General features: G+C 36.6%; 1 protein-coding gene across 9 annotated transcripts; it reads left to right on the top strand.

Moving 5' to 3' along the window:
- Window positions 1-393: 393 nt before the first annotated feature.
- LOC140893502 (uncharacterized) lies at window positions 394-17,646 on the top strand. 9 transcript variants are annotated; one of them, XM_073302576.1, is made up of 14 exons: window positions 394-592; window positions 920-989; window positions 1,867-2,021; window positions 2,126-2,240; window positions 2,693-2,796; window positions 3,161-3,249; window positions 3,843-3,909; window positions 7,352-7,422; window positions 11,914-12,002; window positions 14,357-14,462; window positions 14,953-15,003; window positions 15,118-15,371; window positions 15,457-15,546; window positions 17,418-17,646. In XM_073302576.1, exons 3-10 carry the CDS (start codon window positions 1,902-1,904, stop codon window positions 14,377-14,379), a joined length of 678 nt encoding a protein of 225 aa, XP_073158677.1. In that variant the 5' UTR covers window positions 394-592; window positions 920-989; window positions 1,867-1,901; the 3' UTR covers window positions 14,380-14,462; window positions 14,953-15,003; window positions 15,118-15,371; window positions 15,457-15,546; window positions 17,418-17,646. The 9 variants fall into 9 exon arrangements, with proteins under 9 accessions (XP_073158677.1, XP_073158679.1, XP_073158682.1 ...); XM_073302578.1 differs by lacking the exons at window positions 14,357-14,462; window positions 14,953-15,003; window positions 15,118-15,371; window positions 15,457-15,546; window positions 17,418-17,646 and adding an exon at window positions 12,596-14,330; XM_073302581.1 differs by lacking the exons at window positions 7,352-7,422; window positions 14,357-14,462; window positions 14,953-15,003; ... (1 more) ...; window positions 15,457-15,546; window positions 17,418-17,646 and adding an exon at window positions 12,596-14,330.
- Window positions 17,647-18,352: the final 706 nt, after the last annotated feature.

Raw genomic sequence — 18,352 nt, 5'->3', positions numbered from 1 at the left:
TGCAAAAACTGTTGTCTTTTAGTTTTTTTCAACCGTTTTTATTGAAACTGTTGTCTATAAGAGTTTTTTTAAAAAAATACAACAGTTTTCAAAAAAATGTTGTCTTTTAGCTTATTTTTGCGGTCAAAGACAACAGTTTTTTTAAAAATGTTGTCTTTAAGCGTTTTTTTCCCATGATTATATTGTTCAAAGACAACAATTTTGAAAACTATTATGGCTAAGTATATTTTTTAAAATTATTTGAATAAAAGACTACAATTTCTTTAAAATGTGGTTAATTGAACAAATTTTAATATATAACAATAATATATATATATATATATATATATATATATATATATATAAGTAAATCAAACACAAACCATTACTTTGCGTCGTCTAAAGGAGGAAAAAAGGCCCAAACCCGATCCCAACCCTAGCCATCTCTTTTTGCCGTCAAACGATCATTTCCAGTGAAGGAAAACTTGCGATTGAAGTTAAAATTGGGTAGAGCTCGTTCCAAGATTCATTTTGACATCAAAATTTCCAAAAACTCGCTCGAGCCTGCCACATCACCCCTGTTTCTGCTGCACGAGCTCTTGTTCTTCTTTCGGTGATTTCTTGTATTACAATTATTTCGTCTTTAATTATATATGCATTTGTGTCTTCAAGTCGTGATGCTTAGTTACTGGGGGAGAGAATCGTGCTGTCTTTCTCACCATTTTCAATCTGCAAAGCTTTTATTGTGTTTTTCTTCTCAAGTTTCCTATTTGTTCTTTTCAATCAGGGTTGGTTTTGTTTTTGTTGTCTGAGAATGGGGTTTATGCTGCTAGGGCTATTTGCTCGTGGACATAATGTTGCTCTGATTTGTAAACTGCATTGTATTTATTTTTTGAGATTTATAGTTAAGTCTATGATTTATTTATATTTTTTCATGTAGGGGTGAAAATGTTGGAGTTGCACTTCTAACCTATCCTATTCTGATAGCATGTGATATTCTTTTGTATCAGGTAATTTTTTCCTTTTGCTATTCCAATTATGAAACTAGTCACCAACATAAACGCACCTTAACGATATGGTAAATTCATGTCTTTAATGAATAATGCCTGAATTATTTGTTATGCTCGATGTGCATTATATTGCTGAACTTGAATATGTTTTGGGTTCTTCTTTTGTACAGATACGATGTATATTTGCATCATATTCAGCTCTCTGTCTTGTAATTTCTTACTTAGAAGTTTGAAAACAGAAATATCTTTCGAGAAACTGTCTAGGTTGCTATGTAGTGCCAAAATTTGAATGCCTGCAAAGACATTTTATAAATTACAAAATCACTTGGTTATTTTAGAAATTCTTGACTAAATTTTTTAGAATAGAACAATGAAATTACATAACAATTTTTTGCAAAATTTTTGAATGAAACGATTATTTTTTTTGTTGAACCTTATTCTGGGAAGCGACATTAACTAATCACACCTTAAATAAGAAAAGGTGGTGATATTTTGGGTAACTCATTTAAATTTTATACTGTTAGAAGTAGTGTTGAGGCTGGACTAGAAAACACAATATGAAACTATTCTTTTTATTTATATGTTTATCAGTTACTTGAGTTGGATTAGTTGAGGGTATTTTTTGTACAAACTAATTTGTAAACCCATGTAGTGTTTCCCAAATCCAAATTATCTTGTAACAATATATATAAACATATATATGATGATATCGTATTTCCAAGTTTGATAATATATATTATTTTTCTCATGGTTGAGGTTGGGATTATTTTTATTGATATACAGAGTTTCAACACAGGTTTTGTGAGATGCTCGTTCTTAATAAATTGAGAGTGATAAACCGTGCATAGCAGATATTTAATAATTAATGGTCTTGCAGACGGACTGGGATGGTGGTGTTATTACCCTCTCACGATGCACTTTAGTGAAGATTATCCTAGTAAGCCACCGAAATATAAATTTTCCCAAGGTTTTTTCCATCCAAATATATATCCCTCTGGAACTGTCTGCCTTTCAATCCTCAATGAAGATAGTGTAAGTATATTTTGATTGCTTTCTATTATCAATCATTGATTAATGCTCATTTAAAATATAAAACAACTTGTTTTTTTCTCCCTCTTTCTCATATATATTTTTAGGGTTGGCGACCGGCCATTACCGTGAAGCAAATCTTGGTTGGCATCCAAGATTTGTTGGATCAACCAAATCCATCTGATCCAGCACAAACTGAGGGGTTAAAATCTGCTTATTCAGGTAATATATATATATATATACATAAAAGTCGGTTTTTAATTTCCCGCACTTTAAAAATAATAAAAATAAAATCCATTGACCAATTACTTGGGTCTGATTATTCAAGAAATAGTATTGCAGAACATCTGTTACTGGTTGTGTTACTGTTATCACTTGCTGAACTACAACTTATTTGTTTCCATTTTGTGTACTGGTCATAGACCTTTCATGTAACGTCCCGTTTTTATCTTAATTGACTTTAATTGAGATAATCAGTGATTTCAAAATTCGAGAGCCGACTTTTTATTGATCAGGGACTATTTTGCAATTTTTGGAAATTTCAGGGACTAAAATGCAAATAGGAAGTTTTATATAATATCTAGACTTTTTTTGACTTGGTCATTCACTCTATCTTCTTCCCCATCTCGATTTTCCTCCATTGAAGACGCCATTTGAGTTCTTCGAGCTTTCAGATTTCAGTTTCCGGTCGATCCGTCCGTTGGAAATTATTTCTGAAGACAGTTTAGCGATCACAACAACGAGAGCTTTGTTCTATCGTAAGTTTCTCTCCGATCAGGTATGTTTTATTTTTTGGATGTAGTTGGAATTTGATTCTTTTCGGGTATGATGTTCTTGATATTATTCTTATCGTTTATTCTCAGACGGAATTGAAATAGAGCGTCGTTCGGAATTGTTATGATTTTTAGAAGCATATTTCGAAATGTTGGGTTTTGAGATGTGTTGGATTTGAGTTTGAATGTTTTAATGATGATTGATATGAGTTGTTTGGATTGATATTATGCTGTTTGCGTTTTTGGTTTATCAGAATATAGTCGTTATGCCGTCAGTTTGAGTTTTGGGATATCGTTTCTATTGATTTGATTATACCGAGTTTGATGAGGTTTTGATATCGATATTGATCTTGTGAATTCTTCTGTTAGATTGATTCGAAGTCCTTGGAGTTGCGAGATTGCAGCTTCGATCAGTTTGAAAGATTTGAGCCGATTGAAGATTGTGAAACGACGAGAAGGTATAAGACGACTTTGGAATGGAATAGGACGATTAACTCGATTCCGAATTGAATCGAGTGTCCTAAAAGAAATCTCATACTTGCATGTTTATATGCTTATTTGAACTTATGATTGAATTGATATTTGAGTGCATGAGATTTCATATGCATTCATATTGAACCGATTGATTATTCATTTTGAATTAGACGATCTGGAGATTATAGTTGAGTGGCCTTGGTAGGCAATTTACTACAAGTGTTGATTAACTCACTATAATGCCCTAGAGTCTAGAGGATTAAAATATACCTCGTCCACCTCAAAAGGGGAGTTCGGTGTGATTGTTGGATATTTTAACCTCGGGATCCCAAACCGAAGAAAGAAAGAAAGAAGAATTCCTTTTGATTATCTGAGTTTGTTAATCCAGAAGTTTAAAAGTCATGCATATCATTTTATTCCGCAGTGAAATGAATTACTTGAAGTTTATGTGGAATTTAATTATATATCATGTTTTGATATATTATGTGATGTTGTATGCTAGTCTCTTTTACTGGGAATTCTATTCTCACCGGATTATCCGACTGTTGTCTTTGTTTGTATGTGTACTTGGCAACAGGTGGGGCAGGACCGAATCAGAGGCGGCACAGCTAGATGGATTTTATGCATGTTATATTTTGAGAATTGTATAACTCTAGACCTTATCCTTTTGTATCTTGTTGAATGGGATATTATGTTATTGTGGTATGGTTTGATTTGAAATTGTTTTGGAAGTAGAAAACCAGAATTTTTCTGGTACAGAGCATCTCGCTCGATCGGTTGAATCTTACCGATCGAGCGAGCACCCCTGTACCGAGGCAGAGAATTGGGCATTTATTGTCCGCTCGATCGGTAAGATTTTACCGATCGAGCGGAAGCCTTTTATTTTCCAGGCAGAGTCTTGGATTATTTTGGCCGCTCGATCGGTACCAATCGAGCGATCACCCCTTGAAAAAAAATTATTCTTTAATCCTTTTGTTTAATTGCGTTGATCAATCGCATTATCCTAAGATTAGTTGATTAGAATCGAGGCCTCACATTAAGTGGTATTTAAGAATTAAGATCTTGGACTGAATTTAGAAGAAAGCGGGGTGGATCGAGTCCGCTTGAATTGGCTTCTCGCATGTGTTTGAGTTATTCAATTGATTTATTAAATACGATGCGAGATGCTTTACTGATTGAGAATTATTTGAATTACATGATTATGTGATTTAAATTTTAAAGTATGAAATTACTTGAGATATCAATTGATGGTTTCTGGATCGAATGTGAATATTCTCGAAGTGGTGCTATTATTCAGAGAAGGTTTTGGACCTTATGGAACTATGGAAATTGGATTATCTGTGTACTAACCTTTGATTATCAGATTATGGGTCCTCGAAGAGTGCTGAATAGGAACCCACCGCCAGTTGTTACTCCGAATGAGAATCCTCCTGTGAACACTCCTCCGAACGAACAGGGCAGTACAGTAACAGATCAGATGGATGCAACAGCTACCCCTATGGAGACCTTACTGAAGAGGATCCAATCTTTCCGACCCCCGATTTTGAAGGGTACGAAAAATCCAGTTGACTGCGAGAGTTGGTTGGACGACATAGACCAACTTTTTGATTCTCTCGATTATTCTGATGACCGCAGAATCAGGCTAGTTATTCATCAATTGCGAGGAGTTGCGAAGAACTGGTGGATCGCAACAAAGAGGGATTTTGAGAATCGAGGTACAGCTATTGAATGGAATCTTTTTAAATCTGAGTTCTTTAAACGGTTTTTTCCAGTTTTGTACCGAAAGGATAAAGGTGCCGAGTTTGCAAATCTGAAGCAAGGAAACTTAAATATCGAGGATTATGTTGCCAAGTTTGACAGCTTGTTGAGGTTCGCACCTCACATTGCCGACAACAAAGAAGCGAAAGATGATCAATTCATCAATGGCTTGAATCCTGATATCTTCATTCTGGTGAATACTGGAAGGCCCAATAACTTTGCTGATGCTATGGATCAGGCCAAGGGTGCTTTGGCAGGGCTGATGAGGCAGAGAGAGAATAAGGTTGCATCTCAGCAGCAATAGAGACAGTTTCAGAACCAACCGTCTCAATATCAGAATCAACCTCAGAGATCCGAGGGTGGTAGCAGTGGAGGAAACAGAAAGGATTACTACCGACCGAAGGGAAAATAGTTTAAGAAATCAGGAAGCAGTTCTTCAAGTTCGGGTGGCTCGAATCAGTTCAGTTTTGGACAGGGTTCAGGTTCCTCTGGAGCTTCTTGTAATAAGTGTGGAGGTCATCACTCCAGCGACTAGTGTAGAGGGATTTTTGGGAATTACTACATCTGTCAGCAGACGGGACATTATGCTAGACTTTGTCCCCAGAGAGGCTTGGAGCAAGCTCAGAGTGGAAATACTTCTAGACAATCCGCACCACCTCAGAGGAAAGCGAATGCAATTCACTCTTTCCAGCCCCAACAACAGAATCGTCAAGGAGGTAACCAGAACTTGAACCAACCTCCTCGACATCAGGCGAGAGTTTCTGCTCTGAATGAGGATCAGGCTCAGGCAGCACCTGATGATGTGATTGCAGGTAACTGTACAATCTTTGGTTATTGTAAGGACCCGATGCTAATTACCATATTATTTGGCTAGATTTGTTAATAATTATTTTAAAATGGTGAATTAAAATAATTAAGCCAAATAATTAAATTATGTGTTAAAAATATGTATTAGAAAATATCGGTATATAGACGGTATTAAAATACATATTTAATTTTATGACACACAGGAGTTGGAATTAATTTAACCGGGCCAAGTTTTGGACTCAATTAAATAAATACACGCAAATATACATACAAGCATAATTATTTCCCTCATTTCTCTCTCCCCGTCTGCTCCGTCTCCTTCATTCTTATTTTCTTTTCATTTCGTTTCTTCAATCGGCGATATCTCCTCCGTCGTTGCTCCAAAAATTATTCCGAGCGTAGTTCCGGAATCCTCGCGACGAGAGCTTTCTTGTGATACCAATTTTGTAAGCTTTTCTTTCACTTTCCAAAAACCCATTTCCGACCAGCCGCGCCGTTCGCCGCCCTTCGCCGGAGCCGTTTGTCGCCGGAGCTAGGAGGAGTATTATTCTGGTTGTTTAGACCTTTAATTCAAAGTCTTGAGGTATATTTCGAGTTAGGGTTTGAATTTGGGAATTTTTGGTTGAATTCGAATCTAAATAATTGATATATGACTATTTGTTGGTTGTAGGTGCTATATTTGAGCCGATTGAAGGTATAGATCGAATTTTCTATTTTTATGGAATTATTTTCGAAAATTCAGTATGTGTATATTAGGGATTTTTGAATTATTGTGTTGAATTATTGAATGTTTGGGTCTTGGAATACCTTAGAATTAATATATAATAGTTCTGGTATTTTTGGGAAATTATCGGAATTTTTCAGAATATTAATTTGGATATTTTCGACCCTAGAATCGAATATTTTAATTGTTTGGAATTTAAAGTATATGTTAGGATTGATGGAATGGTAATTGACTCATGTTTGGAGTAATTAGGATTTGCACCAAGTTTGTACGAATTACTCTGGTAATTATTTGGCAATTAAGGTACGGATTGATCGCTATCTTACAGCCTTTAGGAGGATATGTAAAATGTCTAATTGCTATTTGAGGTATTGGTTTGTTTATATATTTTATATGATGATTGTGATGAATGATGCATTGCATTCATATTGAGCCATTGTCCTCTTATTTCTGAGATTGTTATCCACTCTTCGATGAGTTGTTTAGACATCAGAGCCTTGGGCGTTTTTCTGATGCTAGCGTAAGGGCCGCGCAGTTCTGCAGACTGTCCCCCTTGACGCGTACTGATGCAGGGCCGCGCAGTGGTTGAAACTGTCCCCCTAGCACAGGTGGCCACATATTAGCTATTATTCTTTGGATCCAGATATTGATATCCGATGTTCCTTGGTACCATTCACTTGCATTGCATTAGTTGTTTTACATATCATTTATTTTGCTGTAATTTATTTGATCTTCGTACTGGGGTTTGACCCCTGTCCCTCGGGACTGCTGTGGTTTTGTTGTTATTGCCATGACAGGTAATACAGGTGGTTCTGTTTCCTCTGGTGGTGCATCTGCCAGTGGAGCCCAGGGAGGGTATTAAGTCGTCGTGAGTTCCCAGATATTATGTATTATTATTGGAGTTTTTATTAGTCGGGGAGATGCCCCGTGTATCTGTATTGATATTCTTAGGACGTTTGGAATTGCTTGTTGATGTGTTTAGCCTTGCCGACTTGCATGTGTTTAGTTCTGGCCAGTGCGGCTGTAGGTTTGTGTGTTGTCGAATTGGACACTATTTTCGAGTATTGTATTGGTGTCTGAGTTTTTGATTTTCCCGGTATGTCCGATTTACGGGAAGGTCATGCCGAATTTTCGGTAGGCCCGAAAGCAAAATTTTAACTCGTTTTTGCTGTTTACATTAATTAATCCTGATTGCATTATCATTAAATACTAATCAGGAACGGGCCCTCACAGTTATCCTACTTATATTTTGATAGATACGGGTGCGTCTCACTCTTTCATATCTGAGAAATTTGTGTTGAAGCATGCCTTACCTTTTGAGCCATTACCTGCTGTGGTTTCTGTTACTTCACCTTTGGGTGGAGGAATTTTTTCGAGGAATTTTGTTAAGAATTGTGAATTGAGTAGTGAAGGGAATTTGTTAGAGTTTGACTGTGTTATACTTGGTTTGTCTGACTTTGACTACATAGTTGGTATAGATGTTTTGACTGAGTACAGGGCTACAGTGGATTGTTTTCAGAAGGTAGTCCGTTTCAGACCAGAAATGACAAATGAGTGGAGATTCTTTGGTAAGGGTTCTCGATCTAGAATTCCTTTGATTTCTGTTTTGTCTATGACTAGAATGTTGCAGAGAGGAGCAGAGGATTTTCTGATCTATGCAGTGGATGTTTTGAAGTCTAGCTCAGTGTTGACTAACATACAAGTGGTTAGAGAGTTTCCTGATGTGTTTTCGGATGAGATTCCGGGACTATCGCCTATTCGTAAGATTGAATTTGGCATCGAACTAACGTCATGTACTCAGCCGATTTATAAAGCGCCGTATAGAATGGCTCCGATTGAATTGAAGGAATTGAAGGAGCAGTTGGAAGAATTGATTGCCAAGGGATACATTCGACCTAGTGTATCGCCTTGGGGTTCTTCTGTTCTGTTTGTTAGAAAGAAAGATGGCTCTATGCGTCTCTGCATTGACTACCGCCAACTGAACCAGGCGACGGTTAAGAACAGGTATCCTTTACCTCGTATATATGATATTTTTTTATCAATTTCAGGGTTCGTGTATTTATTCGAAGATAGATTTGAGGTCTGGGTATCATCAGCTGAGAGTGCGATAAGAGGATGTTCCTAAGACTGCGTTTAGGATGAGGTATGGCCATTTTGAATTTCTCGTCATGCCATTCGGTTTGACTAACGCACCAGCAGTCTTTATGGGGTTGATGAACCGAATATTTCAGCGCTTTCTAGATGAGTTTGTTATTATTTTCATTGACGATATCCTGATCTATTCAAAGAGGCGTGCTGATCATGCAGAGCATCTGAGGATTGTTTTGCAGATTTTGAGAACTGAACAGTTGTTTTCCAAACTGTCGAAGTGCGAGTTTTGGTTGGACCGAGTCATTTTTCTTGGTCACATTATCTCTGGAGATGGGATTTTTGTTGATCCCAGCAAGATCGAGGCAGTGATGAACTGGCGTAGGCCGAATTCTGTGCCTGAAATTCGAAGTTTTATGGGTTTAGCGGGTTACTATCGCAGATTTATTCAGGGTTTCTCTTCTATTGCGAAGCCAATTATCCAGCTGACTCAGAAAAATGCTCATTTTGTTTGGAATGAAGAGTGTGAGACCAGTTTCATTGAGTTGAAGAAGAGATTGACTAGCGCTCCGATACTTTCTATTCCATCAGGTTCTGGAGGTTTTACGGTGTATTGCGATGCTTCCCATTCTGGTCTTGGATGTATTCTTATGCAGAGGAAGCACGTGATAGCGTATGCGTCGAGGCAGTTGAAACCGCACGAGACTCGCTATCCAGTTCATGATCTTGAACTCGCCACTATTGTTTTTGCCTTGAAGATCTGGCGTCACTATCTGTACGGTGAGTCTTTTGAGATCTTTTCTGATCATAAGAGTCTTAAGTACTTATTTTCACAGTCTGAGTTGAATATGAGACAGAGGAGATGTCTAGATTTATTGAAGGACTTCGACTGCGATATTAAGTATTACCCGGGAAAGTCGAACGCAGCTGCTGATTTTTTGAGTCACAAGCTTTGTTCCTTATCTCTTTCGACCATCGGTGTGTCTCGTTTGATTGATGACTGTAGCAATTCTGGGTTGGAGTTTGAATCAGATAGGAATCCTATCAGAGTTTGTGCTATCCAGGCCGAGCCAGAGTTGTTTGTGTCGATCAGAGAAGCACAGAAATCGATGAGAGTATTCAGCATTCGATAGAGAAGGTGAGATCTGGACACCAGTCTGAGTTTCAGGTCATGGATGATGTTTTATTAGTGAATAACCGCATTGTTGTGCCTGATATTTCTGAGATGAGACAGTGTATTCTGCGAGAGGCACATTGCAGTCGGTTCAGTGTTCATCCAGGAGGCCGAAAGATGTATAACGACATGAAGAGTCAGTTTTGGTAGAAGAAGATGAAGAGTGATGTTGAGAGGTCGAGAGAAAGAGGTCGGGTGGTCTTCTGCACAGTTTATCTGTTCCGGAATGGAAGTAGGATCATATCTCGATGGATTTCGTCACGAAACTACCCCGTTTTGTTCGAGGATGCGATGCCATTTGGGTAGTGATTGACCGTTTGACGAAGTCTGCTTGTTTTATTCCGTATCGGATGACATATCGTCATGATCAAATGGCCGAGTTGTATGTCAGAGAGATTGTCAGATTGCATGGTGTGCCGAGATCGATTGTTTCAGACCGAGATCCTCGGTTTACTTCTCATTTCTGACATAGTCTATATGAGGCTCTTGGTACTCGTTTGCACTTGAGTACCGCATACCATCCTCAGACCGACGGTCAGTCAGAGCGGACGATTCAGACTCTGGAGGATATGCTTCGAGCAGTAGTGCTTGATTTTGACACTAGTTGGCAGGATTCGTTGCCTCTTGTGGAGTTTTCGTACAACAACAGCTTCCATACGAGTATAGGAATGGCACCATTCGAAGCGTTGTACGGAAAGAAGTGCAAATCTCCTCTGTACTGGGATGAGATGTCTGAGTCCCCCGACTTGGGACCAGATATGATTCGTGATATGGCTGAGCAGGTGAAGAATATCCGATTGAGAATGAAGACTGCTCAGGACCGACAAGCGAAGTATGCGAATATACGTCGCAGACCTCTATCTTTCGATCAGGGAGACCGAGTATTTTTGAAGATTTCTCCGTTTAGAGGTACTGTTAGATTTGGAAAGAGAGGGAAGTTGTCACCGAGATTCATCGGTCCGTATGAGATTTTACAGAAGATAGGCGATCTAGCCTACAGATTAGCACTTCCTCCTTCTTTATCTGGTATTCACGACGTATTTCACATCTTGATGCTGAGGAAATATCATCCAGATCCTTCTCATGTCCTTCAACCTGACGAAGCTGAACTCGATGAAACTCTGAGTTATTTTGAGAGACCGATTCAGATCCTTGACAGAAAGGAGAAACAGCTCAGAACCAAATCGATTCCTTTGGTGAAAGTTCAGTGGAGTCGTCACGAAGTTGAAGAAGCGACTTGGGAGACAGAATCTGATATGAGACAGAGATTCCCTGACTTATTTATTTGACGTGAGTCCTTAATTCTGTTCTTGAATTCTTATTTCTTTCTTATGAGTTGATATTACTGATTTCGAGGACGAAATCTATTCTTAGAGGGGGAGAATTGTAACGCCCCTTTTTTATCTTAATTGACTTTAATTGAGATAATCAGTGATTTCAAAATTTGAGAGCCGACTTTTTATTGATCAGGGACTATTTTGTAATTTTCGGAAATTTCAGGGACTAAAATGCAAATAGGGAGTTTTATATAATATCTAGACTCTTTTTGACTTGGTCATTCACTCTATCTTCTTCCCCATCTCGATTTCCCTCCATTGAAGATGCCATTTGAGTTCTTCGAGCTTTCAGATTTCAGTTTCCGGTCGATTCGTCCGTTGGAAATTATTTCTGAAGGCAGTTTAGCGATCACAGCAACGAGAGCTTCGTTCTATCATAAGTTTCTCTCCGATCAGATATGTTTTATTTTTTGGATGTAGTTGGAATTTCATTCTTTTCGGGTATGATGTTTTTGAGATTATTCTTATCGTTTATTCTCAGACGGAATTGAAATAGAGCGTCGTTCGGAATTGTTATGATTTTTAGAAGCATATTTCGAAATGTTGGGTTTTGAGATGTGTTGGATTTGAGTTTGAATGTTTTAATGATGATTGATATGAGTTGTTTGGATTGATATTATGCTGTCTGCGTTTCCGGTTTATCAGAATATAGCCGTTATGCCGTCAGTTTGAGTTTCGGGATATCGTTTCTATTGATTTGATTATACCGAGTTTGATGAGGTTTTGATATTGATATTGATCTTGTGACTTCTTCTGTTAGATTGAATCGAAGTCCTTGGAGTTGCAAGATTGCAGCTTCGATCAGTTTGGAAGATTTGAGCCAATTGATGATTGAGAAACGACGAGAAGGTATAAGACGACTTTGGAATGAAATAGGACGATTAACTCGATTCCGGATTGAATCGAGTGTCCTAAAAGAAATCTCATACTTGCATGTTTATATTCTTATTTGAACTTATGATTGAATTGATATTTGAGTACATGAGATTTCATATGCATTCATATTGAACCGATTGATTATTCATTTTGAATTAGACGACCTGGAGATTATAGTTGAGTGGCCTTGGTAGGCGATTTACTACAAGTGTCGATTAACTCACTATAATGCCCTAGAGTCTAGAGGATTAAAATATACCTCTTCCACCTCGAAAGGGGAGTTCGGTGTGATTGTTGGATATTTTAACCTCGGGATCCCAAACCGAAGAAAGAAAGAAAGAAGAATTCCTTTTGATTATCTGAGTTTGTTAATCCAGAAGTTTAAAAGTCATGCATATCATTTTATTCCGCAGTGAAATGAATTACTTGAAGTTTATGTGGAATTTAATTATATATCATGTTTTGATATATTATGTGATGTTGTATGCTAGTCTCTTTTACTGGAAATTGTATTCTCACCGGATTATCCGGCTGTTGTCTTTGTTTGTATGTGTACTTGGCAACAGGTGGGGCATAACCGAGTCAGAGGCAGCATGGCTAGATGGATTTTATGCATGTTATATTTTGAGAATTGTATAACTCTAGACCTTATCCTTTTGTATCTTGTTGAATGGGATATTATGTTATTATGGTATGGTTTGATTTGAGATTGTTTTGGAAGTAGAAAACCAGAATTTTTTGATACAGAGCATCTCGCTCGATCGGTTGAATCTTACCGATCGAGCGAGCACCCCTATACCGAGGCAAAGAGTTGGGCATTTATTGTCCGCTCGATCGGTAAGATTTTACCGATCGAGCGGAAGCCTTTTATTTTCCAGGCAGAGTCTTGGATTATTTTGGCCGCTCGATCGGTACCGATCGAGCGAGCACCCCTTTTTTTAAAAAAAGTTTATTCTTTAATCCTTTTGTTTAATTGCGTTGATCAATTGCATTATCCTAAGATTATTTGTTTAGAATCGAGGCCTTACATTTCATATCACAACATTCTTTCACATGTTTTGTGTACTGATAATTTTTCTAAAATTGGTCCTGTGTAGCTATGTTACTGGAGTTCATGTCTAGGCAGTGTGTTGTTGTGAAATTTGGGTAATATTGATTAAGAATCTGGAGACATGGTGTGCATAAAACTTTTACATCATTGAATTTACTTCAGAATGACACCAACATCTCGTATTTGAGTTATTAACGAGGGAGTTATGCTAATATTGCTAGAATGTGTATGGCTTGGAATTCTAGTTCTGTGATTTCCCGAAATTTGAAATTTTGAGCTACTATTTTGGTTTTGTTCAGCCCTTTCTTGATTGAGTAAGATTTTAGCTGTCAAACGTGTGGATTTCTTTTAGTAAAATTGAGCTAGTGTTTCTCTATAGGAAAAAAGCAGTCAAGTGCTTCAAAATACCAGAAAAGGAAGTCCATATGTGATCTAAAAAGCGTGTTTTGTGATCTATATGCTTTCATATTTTAAAGTTACAATGTGAACAAAAGTTTTAGTTCTCTCTATTACCTTCGATTTGGTACTAATGTCAAGTCATTTGATACAAATTTGATAGAGATATGCTCATTTTTCTGAAACGGGTCTGTGTTAGAATCTTAGTTCATATTTGTGCAATGACTTACTGTTCTTTTGAAATCTGGTATTGGTTGTGACATAATTCGAAGTTAAAGTTCAAATAAAATTTGTATATGATTCATTTTCTTCGAATTTTCACAAGTTACAAGCCATTTGGATGTAAAATAAATTTTATATGATTTTTTCTATGTTAACTGCTCCAATGTGCAGGAAACCAAGCATGCGAGTGTCATGTGTGAGCGCTGACGGATTTAGGCTTCCTACAAAAATTTAAAACTTTTTTAGAATGTTGTTTCCGTTAAATTTTCTTTCATTTTTGATTGAGAGTTTAACCTCGTAAAAATATGTGCAACCTGCAGGCACATCCACATGAGACATTCAGAGCCTCGTAAAAATATATGCAACCTCGTCTGCTTCTTTCGATAATAACGACTCCTGGAAGGAAGGCTATATGAGATCCTATACTAACATACAAACATGCATTTAAACCAATCTATATGATAGCAGTTAATATAAAATATTAATATCGGAGTAGATTATCATCGAAACTCATTATGTAAAAAAGTATATACAAAACTAAAGTAGTTTATGTTATTTCATATGCTATATACCCCTGCATTTTTATATCATTATGATATGCATTGTCAGATTTATGGATTTTTATTACTGGAATTACGGTTGCTATTTTTTCTTATAGGGTTTGACGTAAATGACCTTTAGGAAAATGCTAGTGATGATTTAGAGGGTTTGGATGCTTCTGATGCATACGTTGCAAGCTTATTGGCTAATGAGCCCCCCTAACAGTGAGTATTTTATCGTGATTTTCAACGTCATTCTAATTTCCGCACATGTTTCTATTTTTAGTTTATAAAATGTTGTAACCTTATAACCCTGCCAAGCCAACAATAAAGAAAGAAAAGAGAGAAGAAGTTTTGAAGTCCGGAATATCAGAATATACAAATGCTTTCCTCAAATCTTATGCCTTTGGTGGTCTAATAATTGTATTGTCGAGTTGGCCCTTTGCTTATTCAGATTACCAATTTATGTATTTCTATTAATAAACTTATGCCAAATCTTTTTTATCATTTTGATTTGATTCACATTAGATTTAATTAAATCAGGATCTAAGTTCTAGGGAACAAGTTTCTTAGTCCAATTACATGGTGGACAAATGGTTCTTAGTCCAATTATATGGTGGACAATTGGCTTTATAGGAACAGATTAGGCCGAAACAGTTTGCTCGAATTTCACAAAAATAAAGATTCGATATGCTGCTATGTTTCTTCTTACCAGGTTTTGGGTAATAAATACCAGAATCAAGCTGCTCGATATCATTGACGCAAGGTAAATATTCTCCAAAAATTCAAGTACTTGCATATCATAAAAGACCCATTTCTTGTTAAGGCGCTGCAGTTTGAATCTGTTGTTTTGATCTTGTACAAATCAATGAGTTGACAGAGTTTTTGGGTGGAAGTTGCACTTGTGCTGATAAGGGAAGCTGCATGGTTTCTGACAAGGGCCCCTGGAATGACACTGAAATTATGAAGGCTATTATTGTTTGCATCAAATCTCTAATGTGTAAGCCCTCACATCAAGAATTCTCAAATTTTGTGATTATTGTGACTTCAAGATGGTTCGCAACGAGCAAGACCAGTGTTTTCGCCAATGTCGATGAGAAAACTATTTCAGTAGATGATTGTGCTACCTCCAAGGTATCAATTCTTGCATGATTTCCAAATATTTTCTTTAAGTGTGATTCTTGAAATTGAAACTGAGTGCTAGTTATGAAATATGCAGAATGTGAAGAAAAACTACTCCTGTAACTCAATGGCAGATTCTTCAAGAGACTACTTTGTACATCCACAACATTTCCCTGTTCGTGAAGAAGTAAGTTCTCACAACGATTAAATATGGTTATATTGCATTTGCTTGCTCGATCCTATGTATAATCATGTTTAGGTCTCATGCATTCAACCTTCCCTATTTAAACCCCAAAGTATCATCAATAATTGATAAGAACTTCTCAGGTGACCAATAACTGTGTCGGTGCATATGAATCTGATATGCTCAAATGGTTGACAAGTTTGTTATTGCAACTTGGATAAAAGAAGGAAGATCAAAACATATCTTCAATAATTGAAGACTGTTAAAAAAGGCTCATAAACATAATTTAAATGTGGATCTTAAAAAGACTAAGGCAAAATCTACCACTTTATATCATGATTGTGGCCTAAATTTATTAATTATTTTAAAAACATATAATACGAGATGCACTATAAACACATATATAACTATATTTATTTAGGAAAAATTGTTTTTTTAGTCCTGTATGTTTGTCACTTTGCGATTTTGGTCCTCTATATTTTCAGATTTCAATTTTAGTCCGCTATCTTTATTTTTTTGGCAACTTTAGTCCTTTTTCTGATGTGACGCCAATACAATGCTGATGTGGAGATGACGTGTTAAGTGTCACGTCAGCATTTTCGAATAAAAAATACTGAAATTACCAAAAATCGAAACATGCGGGACTAAAACTAAAATATGAAATATAGGGCCGAAATCGCAAAGTGACAAATATAAAGAACGAAAATTGCAGTTTTTTCTTTTTATTTATATAAAATATTAAAACAAAAGGTTGATAAGTACATTATATTATAAATAAATATTAACCATCCACACAACAATTATAAACCAAAATTCAGTAATATTACCAAATATTATGTATTTCATTTTTTAAATGTATAATCATTGCTTTCAAGTTTCAATAAAGATATGAAGTTATTATTTTGAAAAAAAATTAAAAAATTAATTAACCTCATTATATACTAGTATTCAATAGAGCCATTCATACGATTATTATAGGGAAATTGTAATTTTATGTTCGAAGCTATATATTTTGGTGCGATTTTGCTTACAAGACGTCCATGTTGGAGTTGAGTCAGTTTCGTATCAGCATCATGATATCAATTGAAAAAACGACCAAATAAAAATTGTAAATTAAATGTATATATAATATAATATCTATAATAAATAAAGGACTAAAAATAAAATCCGACGACATATATGCTCAAACATTTAAAGAGACAGAGAGCCCAAATCCAACACATAAGTTCCCAGCAGAGAGTTGATAAAAAGGGATACAAAGTTTCAAGCAAAAAATAATTTTCCTGTGCAAATATATATTGTATGCCAAAGGTACCATAAATTAAAAAATATATCACGGGTGGTTGCCGGCCTTTTCCATTGTGGTAGACTTGGTAATTTTTGGTGGAGTCGCCTGATTTTCTTCGTTTGAGAACGATAATCCATGTGATCGTTTCCAACAGCACAACAGAAGCTCCGATTACGGAAACTAAAATGATATATGAATTTCTCCATTTTGGTTGGCGTTTTAATATATCGAAACCTTTGAATACATTGATTATGGCAAGGATAACAACTGCATATATCCCATTCCATGACTTCCAGTACATCCGATACTTGTGCTCCTTTTTGGGTCTCAATAGCAAAGCAAACATCTACAAACAAACATGTGACATTAACAGCCATTAGGCCATAAACCATGCCGGATCGGATCGGCCCACTGAAAACTCCTTAAATACCTGGCAATGATGATTCCCCAGCTCACAACATTCAATATCCCATGTATCTGTTCCCCCAATCCTGAAAAAAATTAATTTACAATCCAGAGTAGATTATATATACAAAAATCAAGAAACTTACATTCTTCTTGTTGGTTCTACTGTCGACAAATCAAGAGTGGATTTGGAGTTCAAATTTTCAGGCTGAAACAGATGCTTATCAGGCACCCCACCGGTGACCGAAGGCCCCACCTGGCACACCGTCCTCTTCCCCGCGCTCGGCAACACCAAGGTCCTCATAACCCCGCCTGAGAACTCTGCGGAAGACTCCTTGACTTGGTACCAGACCTTTGAATCCTTTAAAGGGCCATATGACGTGATGTTGTAGGTTGTCACCGTCATTTTACCGTCGGAACCCCGGAAAGCGATGAGGGCCTGCGAGCCCACCATGCCAGGCCCATGATATCCAACCATGGAGACTGGGTGGATTTAGAGCTTGTTGGTTGCGGAGTTAGAGGGAGGCCATGTAAAAAGAGAGATAATGGTTAACAGGGTTAGGGAGGAGGAAGAAGAAGAAGAAGCAGCAACCATGAATGGAAATACGAGAAGCTGAAATATTGGGTGGGTGTCAGTGTTGTTGTGTTTATGGCCCAAGATTCTGTTGATTATGGATTGGAAACCTTTTTAGAAGTTAAGGACACACAACATATATACATGCATGTGAAAAGGATCCCACCCAGTCGGTCCAAGATCATGTTTGTTGGGCGGGAATGGATCCCCTACTGTGGCCTTTGCCACAGTAGGGGATGCTAACATTTCCCTTTCTTTTTTTTTTTTTTATAAATTTTTTTATATATATTTTAATTTCACCTTGTCTTTTGTTTTCTTTTTTTACCTTTTTTTTTAATACAGTCTAATTTTTTATTTTATATTTTCAATTTTTTTGTTATAATTTATCTTTTTACAATATATAATATAATAATATACCAATTGATTAAATATGTCAATATAAAAACAAAAATAAATAATTATATGTTTTACTCTGAAAATAAATAAATTTGGTAACCAAACAATTTAAAAAAATTGAAATGCAAATGTTCAAAAAAATCGAA

This window comes from Henckelia pumila, chromosome 3 (genome assembly GCF_033568475.1).
Source record: "Henckelia pumila isolate YLH828 chromosome 3, ASM3356847v2, whole genome shotgun sequence".
In the NCBI taxonomy this organism is placed as follows: domain Eukaryota; kingdom Viridiplantae; phylum Streptophyta; class Magnoliopsida; order Lamiales; family Gesneriaceae; genus Henckelia; species Henckelia pumila.
The sequence above is the reverse complement of the archived record's forward strand: the minus strand, read 5'-3'. Positions and strand labels throughout refer to the sequence as shown.

Coding starts and splice junctions, on each gene's coding strand:
- LOC140893502 (XM_073302572.1), top strand. CDS start 1,902: ATGCACTTTAGTGAAGATTATCCTAGTAAGCCACCGAAATATAAATTT. Junction 3,910..7,351: donor CATGTTATATTTTGAGAATT/GTATAACTCTAG, acceptor TTGCCATGACAG/GTAATACAGGTGGTTCTGTT. Junction 7,423..11,913: donor AGGGAGGGTATTAAGTCGTC/GTGAGTTCCCAG, acceptor TTCTTCTGTTAG/ATTGAATCGAAGTCCTTGGA.